Source organism: Enhydra lutris, unplaced genomic scaffold (assembly GCF_002288905.1).
Source record: "Enhydra lutris kenyoni isolate GAN:26980312 unplaced genomic scaffold, ASM228890v2 scaffoldscaffold7, whole genome shotgun sequence".
Taxonomy (NCBI): domain Eukaryota; kingdom Metazoa; phylum Chordata; class Mammalia; order Carnivora; family Mustelidae; genus Enhydra; species Enhydra lutris.
Window position 1 is genome coordinate 31070938 of NW_019154091.1, and position 23371 is coordinate 31094308.

The 23371-nt window shown below is 37.2% G+C and overlaps 1 protein-coding gene across 2 annotated transcripts; it reads right to left on the minus strand.

Moving 5' to 3' along the window:
- Nucleotides 1-372: 372 nt before the first annotated feature.
- Nucleotides 373-18964, minus strand: LOC111141980 (YEATS domain containing 4). Of its 2 annotated transcripts, XM_022494880.1 has the most exons (7): nucleotides 18737-18964; nucleotides 16212-16331; nucleotides 13895-13961; nucleotides 13681-13775; nucleotides 8225-8317; nucleotides 8048-8135; nucleotides 373-1030 (listed from the first exon to the last, which is right to left on the minus strand). In XM_022494880.1, exons 1-7 carry the CDS (start codon nucleotides 18785-18787, stop codon nucleotides 861-863), a joined length of 684 nt encoding a protein of 227 aa, XP_022350588.1. In that variant the 5' UTR covers nucleotides 18788-18964; the 3' UTR covers nucleotides 373-860. The 2 variants fall into 2 exon arrangements, with proteins under 2 accessions (XP_022350588.1, XP_022350589.1); XM_022494881.1 differs by lacking the exons at nucleotides 13681-13775; nucleotides 13895-13961.
- Nucleotides 18965-23371: the final 4407 nt, after the last annotated feature.

Consider the following 23371-nt stretch of genomic DNA (forward strand, 5'->3'; position numbering starts at 1 on the left):
CCTATGTGGCCTCAAGCACTACTACAGGTTCCAATCAGATGAGTCCAAAAGTATAGGGCTATGTGGATTTGAACAGGAGGCTAAGGAGAAAGTATAGAGAAATTAGGGGTCATATAGGAAGCTGATACATAGCAACTTTGTATGTATCTTTGGAAAATATATGAGGGATTAAATATTTTTCTACATGAAAACAAATGACACTGTGGTAGTGAGGCAGAACAATACTCAAAATATGATGTTTGCCATTTCTATGCTACAGTGAGTGCCAGTAAGAGATGTGTGGTCACAGTATAATGGGAGATACATTAATTATAATGAGAGCTACATACAGGTGGTTCATCAAAGAGGAAGAAACACAACCAGAGGCAGACACAAGATCTGTAAACTACATTTATTGAGTACTTACTGGGCAGTGGGTACAACCGATACAAAAGAGTTAGGATGGGGACAGGTAAGAACTTAAAAAATTAAATACACATGTTAATTTACCATCTATTTCTACCAGGAAAGTACAAAATTTGTACAACTTATACTTTATTATGAAATTGTGATGCCTGTCAAAAGGATAAACTATATATACAATGCAAAAATTCTTTTTAAATTGTGCTTAACATCATTAGAGTTACCCCAAAATGGGTTGATAAATGCCTATACAGCATTCATTCTTATTACCCACATCTATTTCACCTTAAAGATTGCTTGAAAAGTACAAATCCTTTGACCCCCATTGCTGGGAAATCTGTGGTCAACACCTACATGTGTCGTTTCTCTAAGAAACACCATGGCATTTGCAGTCCATCTCTCCCTTAAAGTCCATCATATTTTCAGCTTAGCTTACTAGCAAGTTCTCTTAGAACTATTTATATGTCTTTTGTTTGATCATCTTCTTCAAGTTTCCTGATTTCATTTTTTAAACAATTTATAGTTTCACGACTTGCCTTTAATCTCTCCTTAAGCTCTGCAATTTCAAAGCTTGTTTTTTTTTTCGCAGCTTCTAATTTTTCTCTGGTTTTCACTTCAAGTTCTGCAACTGAGAAAAACATTTTTATTGAACATTTTCATTTTTCTCACATGTCTAAGGTATGTCAGAGAGTAATAAATATGGCATTTCCTTACGTCAGTTTCCATGATGAAATATAAACAACTTAAGATACATTAAATATAGGGAGGGGAGTAGAAAGTCTTAAACTCTCACAAGAGAATCTAAGACACTTTCTACAACTGAGAATGAAATTCTGGTCACTCACAATTTATTTCACAATTAAGATGTTAAGATATAATGTCCTTGTTTTTCTCTCCACATACATATTAATTTGGAAATAAGGTGGCATATAATCCAAGAGACAGCCAGCCAATTAGAAGAGATAACTAAACACAGTGTTCTTAAATGTATGTACAGTAAAGATTACATAAACAAAATCATGCTGGCAAAACAAACCCCTATTTTTAAAAAAAAGGTTTTATTTACTTATTTGAAAGAGAAAGAATGAGAGAGAGAACGAAAGGGGGGAGGGTCAGAGGGAGAAGCAGGCTTCCCGCTGAGCAGGGAGCCCAAAGTGGAACTGGATCATGGGACCCCAAGATCATGACCTGAGGTCACTGAACCAATTGAGCCACCCAGACGCCCAAACCCATTTATATATATATAAAATTATTTTTTTAATAGCAATAACCACCTAGGTCTAAATTCCAGCTGTACTATTTACTAGCTGTGCCACTCTAAGTTTATTATTTCTATGCTCATTTCTCATTATATTATGATAAGATATATTATAATGGGACTACAACAAATACCTCATATTATTTGAAAAAGATTTTTAATATTTTTTTAGCTTCTAGTTTTAATTGTCTCATTTAGTATATTTTATGACCTATTTCTTTCCCCCAAACTAGTCTTAATGGTTTTACAGAAGTTCTGGAGATAATGTGCTCTTAGTTGAGGTTTTCTATTTTCTTGGTGCTCGTGGAATGACTCCTACTGGTATTAATGACCAGCGAGTAAAGAGGACTTAGCATCTTAGTAAGGAGACCTATAAACTTTCATTTTTAGTTCATATGAATACTTATATTCAAAAATTTTAAATGAATTAATGTACATAAAGTATCTAGAATACTGTCAGGTACATAAAATGCCTTCCGAACTACAATTATGACAGAGAAACACTAAATGATATTTAAAACATTCTAGCTGGTCACATAACAAATTATTAAAGAAAATATCATTACTGCAAAATAGAACACAACTATTTAAATATCCCACTTGGATAGTGTAGTATTATGTTTTACAAAGAAAAATGCCTACTTTTTGTCCAGCATTTCCCTCTTGTGGACATTTCAGGTAATTGCTGCTGATGACTATGAAAGCACAGTTGTTCCCTTTTTTTTTTTTTTTTTTTAAAGATTTTACTTATTTATTTGACAGACAGAGATCACAAGTGGGCAGAGAGGCAGGCAGAGAGAGAGGGGGAAGCAGGCTCCTCGCTGAGCAGAGAGCCCGATGCAGGGCTCGATCGATTGCAGGACCCTGAGATCATGACCTGAGCTGAAGCAAAGGCTTTAACCCACTGAGCCACCCAGGCGTCCCCACAGCTGTACTTTTGATGAGCACTAATTGGAAGCAGCATGGTTTGGTGTGTGGGGGGTAACCCTTTGAAATCAGAAAGACTTCAGTTCAAATACAACCTTGGCCCCTTATTAGCTAAGTGTTGATACTTCCTAAGTCTCCCTCAATCTAGTTTCGATTTGGTACGGTTCAAACTGTATTTCGCAGAGAATATCTGAGGATTAAGTAATAAATGTAAAGCATCTAGCACATTAAAAACATGCAATAATATTTATTTTGTTTATGGCCAGTGACTTTCTTTTTATGATAAATTTTATAATACAGGTAAAATTTTATATTGCCAAAACAATTATTTTTCTTTGTAATTTCTTTCACTGCTTTTAATTTTGAAAATTATTTTTGAAAATAGAGGAGTACCTATATATGATACAAGATTAAAAGGCTGTAAATGTAGATAATGAAAAAAGTTTCTACCTCTGCCCCCCCACCCCCACCAGAAACACCAATCAGTGTTTCTTCCCAGAGATAATCAGTTTGGGGATTCTTTGTTATCTTTCCAGAAATATTTTGTTCATAGACAAGAACACATCTAAGACCCCCCAAAACAAGTGGTATCATACTATCCACACACTGCTCTGTATCTTGCTGCTTCACTTAATATTATGTCTGAAAGCCCATTCCGTATCCTACAGCTGTCTCATTCTTTTCATGGCTGCAGGTGACTTCACCTAATGGACATACATAACTCATTAATCTGTCTCCTTTGACATACACTGAGTATTTCCATTTTTTCTTTCATAAAAAATGCTACGGTATATGCTTTAATTATTTCAGTATATTTGTGGGATAATGAGTACACTTGTAGGACAAATACCTGTAAGTACAATTGTTGGGCTATATGTACTTGTAACTTTGAAGGAATGCCAAATAACTCTTAAAGGTTCTATTACTTTCCAATCCCACTAGCCTTATGTCTGTTTTCCTACTGTAACAATCTCTTGGTCTCTGTTACCCTGAAAGGTTAAAAAGGGTATTTCAGGGTATATTTAATTTCCCTTTCTCTTTTTCCTACTGAAGTGGGCCAATCTTTTTATGTTTAGGAGAGACATTTCTCCTTCCCTTTGTATGGATTGTCTTTCTTTCCTTTGCTATTTTTTTTCTTTCCTTTTTTTTTTTTTTAAGATTTTATTTATTTATTTGAGACGGAGAGCACATGAGCAGGAGCAGAGGGAGAAGGAGAAGCAGACCAACCACTGAGCAGGGAGCCTGATATGGGGCTTGATCCCAGGACCCTGAGATCACAACCAGGCCAAAGGCAGACGCTTAACTGACTAAGCCACTCAGGTGCCCGCCTTTGCTAATTTTTCTAGCACATTATTTGGCCTTCTTAAAAAACTGAGGTATAAGTGACATATTAGTTTCAGGTGTACAACACAATGATTCTACATTTGTATATATTGCAAAATGAACATCACAGTAAGTCTAACATCTGTCATCATAGTTACAAATTTTTTTTTCCTGTGATGAGAGCTTTTAAGATCTCTTAGCAACTTTCAAATATGCAATCAGTATTGCTAACTACAGTCTCCATGCTGTACATTACATCCCCATGACTTATTTATTTTGTAACTGAAAGTTTGTGCCTTTTGACCCCTTTTAGCCATTTCACCAACCTCCCACCCCCACCTCTGACAACCACCAATCTGTTCTCTATGAGCTTTTTTTTTTTTTTTAAAGATTTATTTTAAAGAGAGAGTGGGCATGTGAGCAGGAGGAGGGGCAGAGGGAGAGGCAGAAAAGCAGACTCACTGCTGAGTGCAAAGCTCAAGACTCTGAGATCATGACCTGAGCCAAAATCCAGTCAACGCTTAATCGACTGAGCCACCCAGGTGCCCCAGTTGTTTCTGTTTTTGTTTTAAGATTCCCCATGTAAATAAGATCATTTAGCATTTGTCCTTCTCTGACTTATTAGCATAGTGCCCTCAAGGTCCATCCATGTTGTCATATGTGGCAAGATTTCCTTCTTTTTGATGGCTGAATAATAATATTTCATTGCATATTTGTATCACATTTTCTTTGTTCATTCATCAATAGACACTTAGGTTGTTTTCGTATCTTGGCTTTTGTAAATAACACTGTAATGAACATATAAGTATCTATCTCTCTTTAATTTCCAAGTTAGCATTTCTGTTTTCTTCAGATAAAGAAGAAACTGCTGGATCATATGGTAGTTCTATTTTTAATTTTTTTAGGAACCTCTATGCTGTGTTCTGTAGCAGCTGCACCAATTTACATGCCTACCAACAGTGCATCAGGGTTCCCTTTTCTCCACATGCCAACAATTGTTAGTTCTTGTCCTTTAGCAAACAGCCATTCTAACAGGTGTGAGGTCATATCTCATTGCAATTTTAAGCTGCATTTTCCGAAGATTAGTGACATTGAGCATGTTTTCATGTACATGTTGGCCACCTGTATGTCTTCTTTGGAAAAATATCAATTCAGATCCTGCTCATTTTTAAACTGGATTGTTTCCTTTTTTTGCTATTGAGTTGTAGAAGTTCTTTATACATTTTGAATATTATCCCTTTACCGATATATACTTTGTAAATATCTTCTTCCATTCAGTATGTTGCCTTTTCATTTTGTTGGTGGTTTCTTCTGCTGGGCACAAGCTTTTTAATTATTGGCCTTTCTTACTGATGTGCAGGAGCTCTTTATATATTAAAGAAACTAGTCATTTGTGATAGGAGCACATTACTTTTTCATGGCTTATCTGTCTTTAGACTTTGTTTAGAGTGCTTTTTTACTATGCAACAACTTTTATTCCCTTGCATCCCTTGCATCAAACAAAAAACATATACTGAGTGAAAGGCACTTTGTTAGATGCTGGGGTGAGGTAGACAATAGATAAGAAAGGAAAATGCTGTACAGTGTCATAGGGAGCTATGAGAGCAGACTGGATTCATACCAGTGTGAAAGGGTGTGTATCAAGGAAGACTTCTTGGCAGCAGTAAAATCGAGCTGAGTTTTAAAGAATGAGAAAGGAATTAGATGGATGAAATAGACATCTCAGGCCCTGGAAACAGCACATACAAATTTGGGAAACAACAAGCAGTCATTACAACAGTTAACAGGTAGTTTTAAATCTAGCCAGGAAGACCTAATCCAACTTATTTGTCAAAAGGACAGCATACACTACAGATAGAGATTCTTGTTTGGTTTAGTCATTATACTTTATTTTCTGACCAATCATAAGACTGCAAAGGGCACGATGTATTTGGAGGAAGACCTAATTCACAAGGAGGATTGTAAGGAAAAACATTTAAAAACTTATTTTAGCTTATTTCAGTTTCCTATTTTCTATATATTAAATGCTTATAAAAAGAAGAATAATTTGTTTTAAACTTCTAAATTAAGCCTCAATTTAGAGTAAACAAATCCAAAGAGAACTATTATTTTTATAAAGCCAATATAACTTACTGGTTAGAAGAACAGACTGTAAGGCTTTTACACAGAGATAAAACAACTTATTGATAGAACAAACAGAACAGCATGGATTCAGGTTATTGGGTAATTTGAAACAAGTCATTAAGTCTCACTATGCACTAGGGCCTTTATCCCACAGAACAGGGCTAATAGTAGCATCTTCTTCCTAGGGTTGTTATACCCATAATTCAAGAAGTTCAGAAATGTAAAACACTTATCTACTATACAGTAAGCTCTTATTAAGTGTGTACTATTGTTCTAACTATTCCTTGTAGAAGCAATTATTATTATGATTAGCTGGATCACTGTGCTTGAGCAAATCTCCATGAATTTATTAGCAGTAATGTTTTATAAACTTTCAATATGCTTCATAAATGTATTCTCTGACCTGATCTATAAACTCCACCAAAGGTGTTCCCTACCCTCCTGTTTTTCTCCCTATCACCTAATTACTAACTTATACTTTACTGTTTTGTTAATTTAGTGTTTACCTTTCTCTCAGTAGAGTGTAAGCTTTAGGAAGGAGGGATTTTTATCTGGTCTGGACACGGCTCTATCTTCAGAACCTAGAATAATGTCTTGTATGTAACTGGTGCTCAATATATACCGTAAGCAAATTAATGGATGATCAAAGAACTGAATGAATGGTGACACAAATGTTAACACAAGGATGGCAAATAGGTATCATCTTGAGTACCAACTGCAAATGACTGGCAGTAGCTGCATGGAGAGATGTGTAAGGGATTCTGACACCATGTCAGCTTAGAGGGAAAATACAACATGACTAATTATCAACGTGTCATTCTAGTATTCACCACGCCAGCATTAACCTGAAACTATGTGGCATAGGGTAAACAAAGAGAGATAAACTAGTTCACAGTACAGTAGTCCCCCCTTATCCATGAGGAACATATTCCAAGACCCCCAGTAGATGCCCGAAACCATGGAATAATTCTGATTTCTATATCCATTATGCTTTTTCCTTTGCATACAGACCTATGATAAAGTTTATCAATTAAGCACAGTAAGAAACTAACAATGACTAATAAAATATAATCATTTTAACAGCATACTGTCATAAAAGTTACATAAATGTGGTCTAAGTATCTGATTGTACTATACTCCCCCTTCTTGTAATGATATGATATGATAAAATACCTAAGTGGTAAGATGAAGTGAGGTGAATGACACAAGCCCTGTGACACAGCATTAAGCTACCACTGACCGTTTGACAATGTGTCAGGAAGAGGATCACCTGCTTCTGCCCTAATGTTGACCATAAGTAACTGAAACCTAGAAAAGTAAAATCATGGATAGGGGATACTACTATATACAAAATTATACAGATGACCCTTGAACAACATGGGTTTGAATTGCATGGGTCCACTTATACATGGATTTTTTTTTTTTTTGGTCAGTAAATACAGTACGGTACTATAAATGTATTTCCCTTATGACTAACATTTTTTCTCTATCTTAAGACTAAAATATATAATATACAAAATATGTGTTAACTGACTGTTTATCAATAAGGCTTCCAGTCAGGAGTAGGCTATTAGTAGTTAAGTGTTTGAGAAGTGAACAGTTACAGAGATTTTTTACCATCTGTGGGTGCAGTAGAGGAGGGTGGTCAGCAGCTCTAAACCTGGTGTTGTTCAAGGGTCAACTATAATTATGTTCTGCAAGGTTCTTCACAGATTTTATTAGCAAGCACTAGTAAACAGAAAATGACTGACGGGTTAAGCAAAACTAATGGAAAGCTATGCTAAAATGTGATTAGGGAATAAAAGAGGGTATTTCAGAGAATGTGAGACGCTACTTTGTGAACAATTTAAAACATCCTTCTTAGAGATTCTATAGTAATACATATATTTTCTTAACTCCTAAAAAATTTATCTTTATATATCTTTAGAAAAAATTTAAGTCACTAACCATAATCCTTTCACCATTATAGAATACATTATATTTCAGGATTAATTATGAATTCATGGCACTTACATTCTGTTTCATGCTTATAGGCTCCTAATGTTAGCTGACGAGATGTTGTTAATAATTGCTGCATCATTGCTGTTGGGTCTTGAAATATCTAATGGGATAGAATGAAAAAAAGCCCAATAACTTCAAAGTTCTACAACTTAAAATGCTTTTAAAATTCTCATTATAAAATCCTCTTACCATTTCATCATAGAACTCTGAAACCACTGTCTTTTTTCCCAGCATTGCATTGGTGTCTGACTGAAACAGCTTTAATAAATGATAGAGGGTTACCTGTGAAATAAAAATAGATGTCACATCTGTGCAATGGTTTTCATCATTGTGAGACATCATGATTTCTGTAACTGAATTAGAAAGCAGAATTAGTTAACATGTCAAATTCAAGATCTTATCTCAACTACAAGTTACTGTGTGGCAAATCACTCAAATTCTGTACTTTTATTCTGTACTTTTATTTTCCTATTAGGTATTATTATCCATCCACATCTACTAAACATGAATGTTTTAAAGAGGGTAGGTATGGATGTCAGAAAACATCTCTACAGAGTAACTATGTAGAAAAATAACATGAAATACAACTATAGAAATTAAACTGGAAATTCACTAAGATATTAACTTTTTTACTTACACAAGTGAAATGAGATTAATTTTACAGTTATTCTGCCCAAGATTAAAGTTTATAAATTTATAGGGGGAGGAAAGATTTGACACTTTCAAAATAAATAACCAATACTAAAATGCTCAGTGAAGGCAAGATTATTTTCTCTGGTGATCTATAATATCATTACACAAATAACATAATAAACAAGTTTGTCAATGATAATTCACTTTGGTAGAACCAACATGTCTTCAAAATACACAGAAACAGGTATAATAAGACATCAAAGGAAAAGCTTTGCAGCACAATGTGTGATTACTTGAGCAAAATAAAACCTAGCTAATAAAACAGCAGAGTTGATATTAAAGTTGCAGAAACCAATCCAGAGGCCTCAAAGAATTTTCCAAAAGGTTAGCTTAAATAATTCTAAGAAGCATGCATTATTGCTATATTTAAAGCAGACAATTTGACGAGTTTCTCACGTAGACAGAAAGGAGATGAGACTACACAAGTGGACAAACCGTAATAGAGAAATTCACAACATGAAAACTCAAGGCAGAAAGCAGCATTACAGGTTGGAACCAGAGGAGACAGGGGGGATTCCAAGCCCAAAGTCAACAAGTACAGAAATCAAGAATGCTGTGTGGTGGCAGGGCCCATTAACCTTCCTTCTGCCATCACTCAGACATGAGACAGCACATCCTCCTGTGAAATTTAGATGTTTTTATGCAATCAAGTATGAGGTCAAAATAAAGATATTTTCAGTAGCAATGGCTGTGAAGGTTTCTCGGGCATTATTTCTGAAGAAATTCCTCTAGAGAAATGAAAAAAGCCTGAAACAATGAAGAAAAAGAATCATTTGTTATCACATAACAAAGTGACAGGTACTACTGAAAACTGAAAAATCCGAACTTGGAGATTCAAATATGTGAGATGCATGGGAGTAATTTCTAGAGAAACAGAAAACAATCATTGTGGTTTTCCTAGGGAAGGGGCCAGAGGTGGGAGAAAGATGTTATGGGTTGAACTGTGTCCCCTAAAAAGATATGCCGAAGCCCTAAGCCTCAGTACTAGTAAATGTGACCTTATTTGGAAATAGGTCTTTGCAGATGTAATAAAGTTAAGATGAGAGTTTTAGCTAAGACCCTAACCCAATATGACTGACGTCCTCATAAGAGACACAGAGACAAGGAAGGAGAGGAGCCAGACGACAATGGAGGCAAAGATTTTAGTTATGCCACCAGAGCCAAGCAACCCTCTGGGCTACCAGGAACTAGAAGGTGCCAGAAAGGATCCTTTCCTAGAAGATTTGGAGAGAGCATGGCCAATACCTTGCCTCCAGAACTGTGAGAATAAATACCTGTTGTTTTTAGCTACTCAGTTTGGGGTGCTTTGTTATGGCAGCCCTAAGAAACTCATGCAGGAGACTTGTATTTTTATTTATTTAATCTATTTATTTATCTATTTTAAGATTTTATTTATTTATTTGACAGACAGAGATCACAAGTAGGCAGAGAGGCAGGCAGAGAGAGAGGAGGAAGCAAGCTTCTGGCTGAACAGAGAGCCTGATGCGGGGCTCGACCCCAGGACCTGGGATCATGACCTGAGCCGAAGGCAGAGGCTTTAACCCACTGAGCCAACCCAGGTGCCCCTATTTATTTTTTTAAAGATTTTATTTATTTATTTGACAGATCACAAGTAGGCAGAGAGGCAGGCAGAGAGAGAAGGGGAAGCAGGCTCCCCGAAGAGCAGAGAGCCCGATGTAGGACTCGATCCCAGGACCCTAGGATCATGACCCGAGCCAAAGCAGAGGCTTTAACCCACTGAGCCACCCAGGAGCCCTGTATTTTTATTTTTAAAATCTTTTTTTAAATCATGTACATACTGTACTTTTATAATTTATGAATGATTTAAAACTGCATCATAAAACTAGCCTTCCTTGAATTTATTATTCAGACACTTAGAGGCATTCATGTAGATGCAGACAATGAAAAAAGTCAAGACAGATGTCTCTAATTTTAAGGGGTGTTTGAAGATTCTTAGATCAATGAAAATGCCTAAACTAGACACAAAGATATTTCTAGGAATAAAAACCCAAGTTCAGCATTTTGGTTTTTAGGAACAATCATCCCTTTTATAATGATTTGGTCTATAATCTATAATGGTTTGATCTATAGATTTTTAATCTATAACCGGGTAACAGGAATAAATCACATGTTACCTGTGTCTGTCTTTATTATTTTAAATAAAACATCATGACTTATTTTAAAAGAGCCAACAATTAAAGGGATGCCTGGTGGCTCAGTCATTAGACATCTGCCTTTGGCTCAGGTCACAGTCCCAGGGTCCTGGGATCAAACCCCGATCATTGCCAAGCCCTGCTTGGCAGGGAGCCAGCTTCTCCCTCTCCTGCTCCCCTGTGCTTGTGCTCCCTCTCTCTGTTATAAATGAATAAAATCTTAAAAAAAAAAAAAACAAAAAAAAAGCCAACAATTAAAAAAGTGTAATGGTTTCATTATACTAAAAGAACATGAGACGCAGTTTTTGGGTGATAAAATTCAGGCCTGTGTAGCTCTATATGGAAATCTATTCAATAAATTAATCACTGCAGAAGTACAATAACCACTCTTTCCAAGAGTGGATTTTGAGAGTTGTCTCATAACAATGTTATATGATATAATGATTTCTTTCAGAGATGTATTTTCCAATTGGGAGTGATGGATAGGACAGATGAAGAACAGGCAAGTAAGACAACACATTCTCAAAGTAAAAATGAATTCAGGTAATCTTACAAAGTTAAAAAGAGTTTCTGCACTAGTAGCATTACTGATTTCTTTTCCTTCTCTCTCAACATTTGCTGTATTTCTGGGTTCTATCCTTCCTAATAGACTATTTTCATTAAGGACAGGAGCAGAATCTCCTCTTTGTATCCTACGCCTTGAACAGTATCTTGGCAAGTAATGGATATTTAATAATTTCTTGCCAGATAGAATATAATGTCTGTTGCGAGTATTCTAGAAGAACAAAAGAATGATAGGACATCTGAAAACCTTATCACATGGAAAACATTTAAATGAGCTATAGATGTTATTTAGGAGAAAAGAAAATGAATATATGAATAGTTAGTTATCGGTAAAAAGTCCAAGGTGGAGCTTTTTTTCTTTTTTTTTAAGATTTTATTTATTTGACAGAGAGAGAGATCACAAGTAGGCAGAGAGGCAGGCAGAGAGGGGGAAGGAGGCTCCCTGCTGAGCAGAGAGCCCGATGCGGGGCTTGATCCCAGGACCCTGAGATCATGACCTGAGCTGAAGGCAGAGGCTTAACCCACTGAGCCACCCAGGCGCCCCTAAACTAGAGCTTTCTTACCACCAGAACTACCCCAGATCTGAATAGGATCTTTCACTTAATTGACAAAGTCAATAGTTTCTCTACTGGAGACAGCAAGCCCGAACAAGACTCATTTGAAAGACTGCCTAAAGGAATTCCTACGTAGGAGAAGTATGGCCTATACCTATGGGTCCTAAGTCTTAATGTGCACCAAAATCACACAGGTTATTTTGAGGGGTACTGGCCCCTCTCCAAACCTACTAAATCAGACTCTCCAGGGGATGGGGCCTAGGAGTTTGAATTTTTGAAAAACAACTCCAATATCTCTGGTGCAGTCCACTAGGAACTAATTCTCTGACTACAGGTCCAGGTCATAGCTCTGTTAGAAGCCCATACACTTTTAAAAATGTAATCTGATTATAAAAGTATAAATGTTTGGTGCTAAAGGAATGCACTGAATCTATCAAGATGAAAATTAATGGTGATGATCTGAAACTGGAGTTAAACACCAAACACACAAGTGGAATGGGAGCTATAACTGAGTTGTAACCCTATGGGTTTACAAACAAAACAAGCTGAGTAGTTTTAGTCCAAAGGAAGGATAATGCAAAGAATGTGAGGTCTGAATACAAATAAACTGGGTTCAAAAACTAGCTGCCACAATTAACTGTGTTTCTGAGCATATGACTTTATCCCTGAACCTTAGTATCCTCGTCTCTAAAATGATGATATCCTCAACCTCACAAAACTGCTGAGGGATCAAAGTGAACGTTTTGAGGGACTTTTTACATTATCAAGCAACAATCTGGTAAGAAGAGAACAAAAGAAAAAAAATCAGTGGTTGTAAATAAAAATTCATGCATAAAATAAAGCTGCTAGTAGTGATAGCAACTTAAAAAAGCAAAAACACTGTTGCTAGGGTTTTTAACTATAAAAACCAGATACTCTCTGGTGCCTGGGTGGCTCAGTGGGTTAAAGCCTCTGCCTTCGGCTCAGGTCATGATCCCAGGGTCCTGGGATCGAGCCCCACATCGGGCTCTCTGCTTCACAGGGAGCCTGCTTCCTCCTCTCTCTCTCTCTGCCTGCCTCTCTGCCTGCTTGTGATCTCTGTCTGTCAAATAAATAAATAAAATCTTAAAAAAAAATAAAACAAAACACCAGATACTCTCATTCTGAACAGCAGATGGACTCATCTTGTTTATTACTAATAATCAAATAATATTAATGAATTTTAAACTTTTTTTTTTTGAAGATTTTACTTATTTGATAGACACAGCGAGAGAGGTCACACAAGCAGAGGGGGTGGGAGAGGCAGAGAGAAAAAGGCTTCCCGCTGAGCAGGGAGCCCAATGTGGGCTCAATCCCAGGACCCTGGGATCATGACCTGAGCCGAAGGCAGATGCTTAACAACTGAGCTACCCAGGTGCCCTGAATTTTAAACTTCTGCTGTGGTAATCACATGATTCCATGGTTTCTTTCTGAGAAGTGTTCACATTATATCCCTTCTTTCTATAACTGAAAAATAAGTTTTGAAAGGTACTTCCCATAAAAATGAAAAACCTTAACTCATGGCAAAATACACCATGCTATAAGCTTACATAAAGTGTATCTGAATAAAAATGTCAATATATAACAAGCTATTCATTAAGTATGTTACATTTTCACAATTACAAAAATCTATTGTATGTTTACAAGGATTATCATTACTCACAGGTCTCTCATTAGGATCAATGAAAAATATTTTGATGATTATTTCAAATTCACCCCATCCTGTTTCAGTAATTTCATAGGGAGGTTTAGTAACAACTGAAGAGAAAAAAAATAAAACAATTATAAATTATAAATTACTGGTACAGTCTCCTACATCTTTTTAAATTTGTTAAATAAATTTTATATTATGAATCAAAAAACTGTACTGTACCTACCTCTTAAAGGATTGCCATAGCTTTCATGTAATTTAAATTGGATTTTCTTCACATATGCTGACATATCCTGAAATAGAGGAATTAGTTCTGTCATCTACATATAAAAACTACAAGGAAAATACACTGAGTATTGTACCTAATTTCATAAAATATACTTTCCCTCAAATATTACGGAATCTAATTTTCTTTTCTTTTCTTTTAATTCCAGTATAGTTAACATACAGTATTTTATTAGTTTCAGGTGTATAATATAGTGATTGAACAATTCCACATATCAACCAGCGGTCAACACGACAAGTGTATCCCTTAATCCCTACTGGAATCTATAATTTTCTAAAAAATGTGAATTATACCTAGGTTTGGTTTTTATTTTAAACAAAGGAGGCCTGAGTTGAATTCTTTCATAACGTAATATACAGGAACGTACATATCCCTAATTTACTTGTTTTGCAAATCCCATTTTTATATATCTCTACAATGCTCTAAAAAAAGTTTAAATATATAAATATTTATATTTATTTTATAAATCATATATAAATTAATATTATATAAAATATATGTGTCATAAATCATATATAAATTAATATTATATAAAATATATGTGTAAATATAATATATTTTATGTATATTACATAAAAATATTGTATATAAATATAAATAATAAAATAAATTTATACTTATTTATATTATTAAATATAAATATTGTTTTTATTTAAATATAAAAATAATTTATATAGACTTAAAATTTTTATGATTTATATATAAGATATATATTATATATGATATATAATACATAATAAAATTCATATAAATATTTAAAATTTTATATAAAATTTATATAAATATAAACATAATTTATATTTAAATATAAAATAATAGTACATTTCCAATATATTTTATAGAAATAAGAATATAAACTAAAGCACATCTAAGAACTAAGCAACTTTAAAGAATAAAATTATATTACGTAAAGCTAAGGTCAACTAAACTAAGTAACCTAAAACCATCAGATATAAGACTCCTCCTTTTCCTAATCTTATTTTGAAGCACAGAAGCACATTCAGTAGTTCTGACACATAAAGGGATACTCCTAGGGCAAGTGACTTTTTCAAAAAAAAATTTCATTGCAGAAAAATAAGAAAATGCAAAACTGAATCAGTCACACTTGACACTAGTGTTCATTAATCTTTTTACTTGCTTTTGCAAATTTTTTTCATATGATTATCTACATTTTTTTTAAAATTGGGGTCATAATGATATACTAACATCTACCCATTAGCACTCACTCCTAAATCCCTCTTCCACCCATGCACTGGCAACCACTAATCTATTTTCTGTGTCTATGGATTTGCCTATTCTGGACATTTTATTTTATTTATTTTTTAAAAGATTTTATTTATTTATTTGAGAGAGAGACAGTGAGAGAGAGCATAAGAGGGGAGAAGGTCAGAGAGAGAAGCATGGAGCTGGAAGCCCGACATGGGGCTCGATCCCCCGACTCCAGGATCAAGACCTGAGCCAAAGGCAGTTGCTTAACCAACTGAGCCACCCAGGCGCCCTATTCTGGACATTTTATAAAAATGGAATCATCCAATATACGGCTTTTGGTTTGGCTTCTTTCACTTACCATAATGTTTCTAAATTTATTACATGTGGTAGCAGCACATTTCAGTACTTTATTTCTTTTTCCTGCCTAGTAATAGTCCGTTGTATGGATATACCACATTTTACTTATCCATTCATCATCTGAAAGATACTTGGATTGTTTCCATTTTTTTGGCTATTATGAATGCTCCTGCTACAAACATTCATATACAAATTTTTGTGTGAACTTTAAACGGTTTTAAATCTACAAATATTCATTCAATGAATATTTGCCGAATACCTACTATGTACTGACTGTATTCCAGGCATTAGAGATTCAGCAGCCAAACAAAATTACCAGCAGCCAGATTATAGTTTGTCTTTCACCTTCCTGATGGTCTTATTACCAAATTGTTCCTAAAAAGTATGAACTACCCTTCCTGAAACACCTGATTAAATATGAAGCTAACTTAAGACAATGATTGGAAGATGTGCTGTGTTTATAGCATGGTTCTTGTTATCATAACTTTAGTTAGAAAACATTACTGGAAAATTGATTTCTACTAACAGTTATGTGAAGACAACTCTCACTTTATTCTTTCAACATCTGGGGGATGACATTTCTACAATGTGACAATTTTATAACCAGAAAGTTATCTATAATATTACAATTTATCTTCAATCAAAAACAAATGGTAGCTTCAAAAAAGTTACAGGAGAAACAAGTGCCTACCTCATTTCTATATGGTTTTACATACACTGTCCACTGATGGGTGTGCCCATCCTCTTCTCTTTTCTTTCCAAAATACCGAGCAACATTACCATAAACTATTGGTTTAACGATAGTAACCCCCTAAAAGAAAAATAATTTCAACACCAATTAATATTGCATCATTACCCAAATATACAGAATAAGAGCTCTGAAAACTTGTTTTAAGGAATGGCAAGCAATCTAAATAATTAGTTTATTTATATTTATATAAATTTATATAAATATATTTATAACATGGATTTCTCTCAACAAATCAGTATCAATTATCTTCATATTAACACAAGTAACTAAACACCAGATTAATTACAATGTCTCCATTTTTTAAATGTCTATTTAAATCATGTAAAATACTTTGATTTTTTTGTTTGTTTGTTTTGAAGAAAGGCTCTTTATTTACAAACTTTAAGTCAAGCCTTGGGAATTAAGACTGCCAATTGACTGCCATCACCTGATGGTAATAATGTCCTGATTTATCAGCTTACAGCAGTGTTTTCCAAAACACAGTACAAATATTAAAGGCAGTCTGGGAGAGGATTTTAGGTAGAATTAGGGCAAACATTTCTCAATTGATTACTCATGTATTAAGTTCTGAGATGTAAGTTCATGTTTCACATCACATCTGGTAAGTGTAGACGTGGTGACTATTGCCCAATTATCACGAAAAGGAGACAAAAAATTTCAAATGAGGAGAAAACGCTGAATATTGCACATGAAATTTGAGACTAATTGTTCAACAGTAAAAATGTATCTGAACATCAAAGAGCAAGATATACATACCACATATTAGAAGTGCTGTGCCAATGTACTCAACAACTTATAAGAGAGGAAAAGCAGTGAACAAATGGAAAAACTTTCCATTTTGTTTGGAAAATTAACAAATCCAGTCCCTATTAGCCTCAAGTTAGTTCAGAAGAAAGCAAGCAGTTTGTATGAGAATTTAAATAATCACAGTAAGTGCTACTTGACACTTGTGGCAACAACAGAAGGGGCATCACGTTCAAGGCATAAGGATAATGAGGAAAGAAGGAATAAATGAGCATAAGGAGCACTGGTGTGGGGAATAGATAAGAGATCCTGCAGCTATGACTGTGTTGCTGAGTGGATTTCCTCACGTGATGCAAACGGGGTTCATCTGTCAATAGACTTTCTCACTGAAGGAAATTAATCTAAATTGGGAAAAGATGCCTACAAAACCACATAACAATCATCAAGAATGAGAAATCCTGAACTCTAAAGCTTTACAGGACTAACTCACACACATTTTTGGTGGAAAAGCATTTGAAGATTACAAGCCTAATTTCCTCAAATCACTTTGGACTTTTTGAACGTTACACAATTACAAGTAGAGAAAGTTCCGCAAGTTCTCCAAAAGCTAATGTCCCAACCCCCTTCCAATCAGTCCAAAACCTTGCCCAAAGTTTGGGCAAGATATGTATTTATTAAGTTTCTGGTACTATAAGTTTTACCTGACATCTTTTCCGTTCTATTAAATTTTGGTAGTTTCTGAAATTTTCCAAAACCTTCTACTTTGCATGTGGTATTAAAGCACTGTGCATAATAGCTGTATACACATAGAGTCAAAATTATGTAAAAACAGTGCGACACTGATAAGGACACTGATAAGAGTAACTAGATTGGTGCAAACGCGCGATTTTTTTTTTTAAATTTTCCTTTCTGCAGTAAATATAAAATCAGAAGGCGTAAAAATAGGTGTTCTATCAAGAACTCGAAAGCCCTGCCTTAAAAACTCATGTGCCAGGGGATGTAGGAAAGTGGGAGGGAAATGTGTCAGTGTCAAACATTATGTTAGGCTCCACGTTAACAACTTTCACAATAAAAAACTCACATTTACTGAATGTTCTCTATGTGCGGGCCAGTATTTGTTCTCTGCGTGCCTTGCTTAATATCTTGGCCGAACCTTTGGGGCTTTGTGGACATCATGAACTCGGGCAAGTTTTCTGAACTTTTCTACACCCCTCCCCCCCGCAGTTCCTTCAGTTCTCGCACTTGCACGTGTTATGTGGGCAAGCCTTTCTAAAGCTGCTACAAGGACAGAGTCACAGAATCGGGTAAGGCGCTTGGCTACACTGCTTGGCACGGTTAAGCGCAGAATCCAGTGTCTGCTGTTATTACCCTCACAATCAGGTGGATGGCACCCCCAGTTTACCGGTGACCGGGGCTGGCAGAAGCGCACCAAGCCCTCAACGGAGCTCTTTTCCTCGGCAACAACGTCCAGTTCTCCCCGAAGCCACCACTGGCTTTTGGGGCGGGGAGGGAATGGGGTTTGAGAGGCGGTCAAATCGCGGCCAAAAGTCACACTGATTTTCCCGCAGCGGCTTTGACTGGCTCTCCATCTAGAAACCACCGTTTGGAACCCGAGCTGAGAAGGCGCGAGAGGGAAGCCACCGTGCCCTCCCCACGCAGCGCAGGGCGGAGCCAGAACCTGAGAGCCATTCCCGGAGGGGAGGTGCGTGCCGGGCACTGACCTTCACTCTCCCGCCGGAGTCAGGCCCAAATTCGGCCATTCTCTTGAACATATTGTCCTACGGAAGAAGCCGCCGCCGCCAGGGAAAGAGACGGGGGCCGGCGGGGTCGCCGCTCCCCTCAGAGGCCCCGCTCCTCCCGCGCGGGCCGAGGCGGATGGCCTCTGGCGGAGTGAGGGCGAGTCTCCGGGGCTCGCGGCGCTGAGGAACCGCCAACTCCTCGCGGCGGGCAGCGTCCCGGAAGCGCGTTTAGTCCCGCGCCGTGATGAGCCCAACGGAAGGAGCGGTGGTGGCGCCGTGCGCAGGCGCGAAGAGGTGGCGCTCGGAGGGCGCAGGCGCCCGGCCGGGGCTCTGCGGAGGGAGGGCCTCGGTGGCGGGAAACCGCTGGAGGCCGGGCGGTGGGGTTACCGCGAGGACCCGCCGGATAACTTGGATATGGAACAACTGAGAAGTCGGCTTTTGGAGCCAATACCTTATCATCCCTAAAGAGTGAGGATTTTAGGGAGCGCCTAGGTGGCTCAGATGGTTTAGCGTCTGCCGTTTGGTTGGGTCATGATCTTCAGGTCCTGGGATCTAGCGCCAAGTTGGGCTCCCAGCTCAGCGGGGGTCTGCTTCTACCCTCCCTGTGCCTCTCCCCCTGCTTGTGCTCTCTCTCTGAATAAATTAAAAAAAAAAAAAGTATTTTGAAATAAAGTTAAACTCTATTCGCCTGCCCACAGCTTTTCATTGTATTCATCCAGACCTCTGGGGTTGAATGGCTTATTTCTTATTTAATCCCTTTATTTTTGCTTTCTTTGACACTCTTGAGTTTATTGTCCAAGGTCCATAACTTGACACAAACCTTACCCCTATAGCCTGTTCAGTGGCACCCATAACTGCGCAGATTACCTGCACTAAATTAATGAAGTCAAATCAATTGAAGCCTTAGATGCTTGCCAGAAGTTCTCGCTCCTTTTTATCCCCTAGTTACTTTAAAATTTTACCCAGTCTCAAACCTCCAACTCTGACATCAACCTGCTCATTCTTATCAGATGACTGCATGTAATCTCATAGAGAAAACAAACCTCCACACCCGAAAACCTAAACACAAGATTTGGTTTGCTCAGTATCTTCCATCCCTTTTCTTGTTTAAGAGAGAATCTTCTTTCAGTTTAAAAACAGTTCTTCAGTCTTTTTTGCTTCTTCAAGGATTTTTTCCCCATCAATCATACCCACTCCACCTGTATCTTCAGCTTTTCCTCTACTTTGGCTTTTTCCCATAAAAGTTAGGTTTAAATCTTTCTCATTGAATACAGTATGGGGGGAGGGGGGCTGGCTGGCTCAGTGGGTTAAGCACCTGACTCTTGGTTTAGGCTCAGGTCATGATCTTAGGGTTGTGGGATCCAGCCCCAGTGTTGGGCTCCATGCTCAGCTGTGAGTCTGATGGAGATCCTCTCTCTCTTCCTCTCCTCCTCCCTCTAAAATAATTAAATCTTGAAAAACAAACAAACAAACAAAGAAACAATATGGAGGTTCCTCTAAAAGTTAAAAATAGAACTACCCTTCCACAGCAACTTCTTTCAAGATATGTCTCCGAAGGCAAAGGAAACAAAAGCGAAAATGAACTTTTGGGACTTCATCGAGATCAAAAGCTTCTGCACAGCAAAGGAAACAGTCAACAAAACAAAGAGGCAACCCACGGAATGGGAGAAGATATTTGCAAATGACACTACAGACAAAAGGTTGATATTCAGGATCTATAAAGAACTTCTCAAACTTAACACACACAAAACAGATAATCATGTCAAAAAATGGGCAGAAGATATGAACAGACACTTCTCCAATGAAGACATACAAATGGCTATCAGACACATGAAAAAATGTTCATCATCACTAGCCATTAGGGAGATTCAAATTAAAACCACATTGAGATACCACCTTACACCAGTTAGAATGGCCAAAATTAGCAAGACAGGAAACAACGTGTGTTGGAGAGGATGTGGAGAAAGGGGAACCCTCTTACACTGTTGGTGGGAATGCAAGGTGGGGCAGCCACTTTAGAGAACAGTGTGGAGATTCCTCAAGAAGTTAAAAATAGAGCTTCCCTATGACCCTGCAATTGCACTACTGGGTATTTACCCCAAAGATACAGATGTAGTGAAAAGAAGGGCCATCTGTACCCCATAGTTTATAGCAGCAATGGCCACGTTCACCAAACTGTGGAAAGAACCAAGATGCCCTTCAACAGACAAATGGATAAGGAAGATGTGGTCCATATACACTGTGGAGTATTATGCCTCCATCAGAAAGGATGAATACCCAACTTTTGTATCAACATGGACGGGACTGGAAGAGATTATGCTGAGTGAAATAAGTCAAGCAGAAAGAGTCAATTATCATATGGTTTCACTTATTTGCGGAGCATAACAAATAATATGGAGGACATGGGGGGATGGAGAGGAGAAGGGAGTTGAGGGAAATTGGAAGGGGATGTGAACCATGAGAGACTATGGACTCTGAAAAACAACCTGAGGGTTTTGAAGGGGCGGGGGGTGGGAGGTTGGGGGAGCCAGGCGGTGGGTATTAAGGAGGGCATGTATTGCATGGAGCACTGGGTGTGATGCAAAACCAATGAATACTGTTATGCTGAAAAGAAATTAAAAAAAAAAAAAAAAAAAGAACTACCCTAGATCCAGCAATTGCACTACCAGGTATTACCCAAAGGATACAAAAATATGGATTCGAAGGGATACATGCACCCTGATGTGTACAGTAGCATTATCAATAATGGCCAAATTATGGAAAGAGCCCAGATGTCCATCAACTGATAAATGGATAAAGAAGATGTGGTATAGGGGTGTCTAGGTGGCTCAGTCCTTTAAGCCTCCAACTCTTGATTTCAGCTCAGGTCATGATCTTAGGGTCCTGGGATCAAGCCCTTGTTGGGCTCCATGCTCAGCAGGGAGTCTGCTTCAGGATTCTCATTCTCCCTTGCCCTGTGCTCTTCCTTTTGCTTGTGCACACATGCTCACTCTCATTCCCTCTCAGTCGTCAAAGAAAGACAAATACCATATGATCTCACTCATAGGTGGGATTTAAGAAACAAAACAGATGAGCATGGGGGGAAGAGGCAAACCGGGAAACAGAGTCTTAACTAGAGAAAAAACTGTTACTGGAGGGGAGGTGGGCAGGGGATGGGTTAAATAGATTATTGTATTAAAGAGTGAACTTGTGATGAGCACTGGGTATTGTGTGTATGTATAATATATGTATGTATGATGAATCACTAAATTCTAAATATTACACTGTATGTTAACTAATGGAATTTAAATAAAAACTTGAAAAAAACTTTTCTTTAAAGATTTTTTTATTTATTCATTTGACAGATAGAGATCACAAGTAGGTAGAGAGACAGGCAGAGAGAGAGGAGGAAGCAGGCTCCCCGCTGAGCAGAGAGCCCGATGTGGGGCTCAATCCCAGGACCCTGGGATCATGACCTGAGCCGAAGGCAGAGGCTTTAACCCACTGAGCCACCCAGGCGCCCCGAAAAAAACTTTTCTTATTAAAAACCAACCAACCATTTTTAATCCTGCCTATCTCTATTTTTGTATTATCCATAAAAGTCAACCTTGAAAAGGCTCTCAATAGTTCCTATTTGTTTCCATATGCTCCTCAGTCCATCACCTTCTGAATTTCATCCTCACTGAAACCTCTCCAACCATAGTTACTGACCTCTCTATTAGTAAATCAACCACTTTCCCTTAATTCCTTTGACTTCCCGGCAGGATTTGACTCTGCTATCCACTGCTTCCCTTTGTGATGACCATTTCGTGGTTTTTCTGTTGTTTCTCTGCCAGCTGATTTCCAGATGGTTAGTCACTCTCTTCTCTATGTTCCCATAGTGGCTAAGGATTGTAACACTTACCATGTTCTATATTAATAATTTTTGAGGACTATAACTGTATCTTATTCACCTTAGTATTCGTATGCCCTAGTGAACATTTCTTGTGCCTAATAATCAATTTGTTGAATAGTAAATAACTGAAAAATGGAGAAGTCAAGAAGACTTGAGGCTACTTTCCAAAGGTAGTTGAAACCAGTGAGATTTGTTAAAACACACTGTCCTACAAAATCCTTCACATCACAATACAGGATTTCTTTGTCCCCTGTACCCTCACCTGAATTTGATCTTTTTCAAACTATGGCTATCAGAATGTGATCTCTGGAAACCAAATTTGCCCTTTAAATTTATTACTCTAGCTTTCTTCTTTCCGCTTTTCTCTTGTTTCTCAGAAGATTTTTTATTCTTTGCTTAAAATCTTACCCTAAGCATGTTTGAAATAAAATAACATTTAACAAAACAAAATTAAGCAAATACATAAAACATATTGGGAAATTTGGTGAAAAGATAATGAATTGAATACACAACTTTTGCCTCCTCCCAAAACTCCTTTAAAGCAAGTGAAGAAACTTTCAAAAATGCATAAACCTGTAAGGATAAGAGGAATGAAGGGGAAAAAAACAAAAAAAAAAAAAGAATGTGAGAGAAGGCAAAACAATATCTTGAAATCTGGACTACAAATGGTGGTATAGGGCAGTTCTGAGAGCTGAGCAGTCAAAGCTAATTACTGTCCCTCCTCCCCACCAAGTCTCAAGAAT

What these genes read in the sequence shown, in the direction of transcription:
- LOC111141980 (XM_022494880.1), bottom strand. Translation starts at nt 18,787, where the DNA reads ATGTTCAAGAGAATGGCCGAATTTGGGCCTGACTCCGGCGGGAGAGTG. An exon ending in CAGAGTTCTATGATGAAATG is followed by an intron (nt 8,136 to 8,224) that starts GTAAGAGGATTT and finishes CTATCCCATTAG; the next exon opens with ATATTTCAAGACCCAACAGC. An exon ending in CTATAAGCATGAAACAGAAT is followed by an intron (nt 1,031 to 8,047) that starts GTAAGTGCCATG and finishes TGTTTTTCTCAG; the next exon opens with TTGCAGAACTTGAAGTGAAA.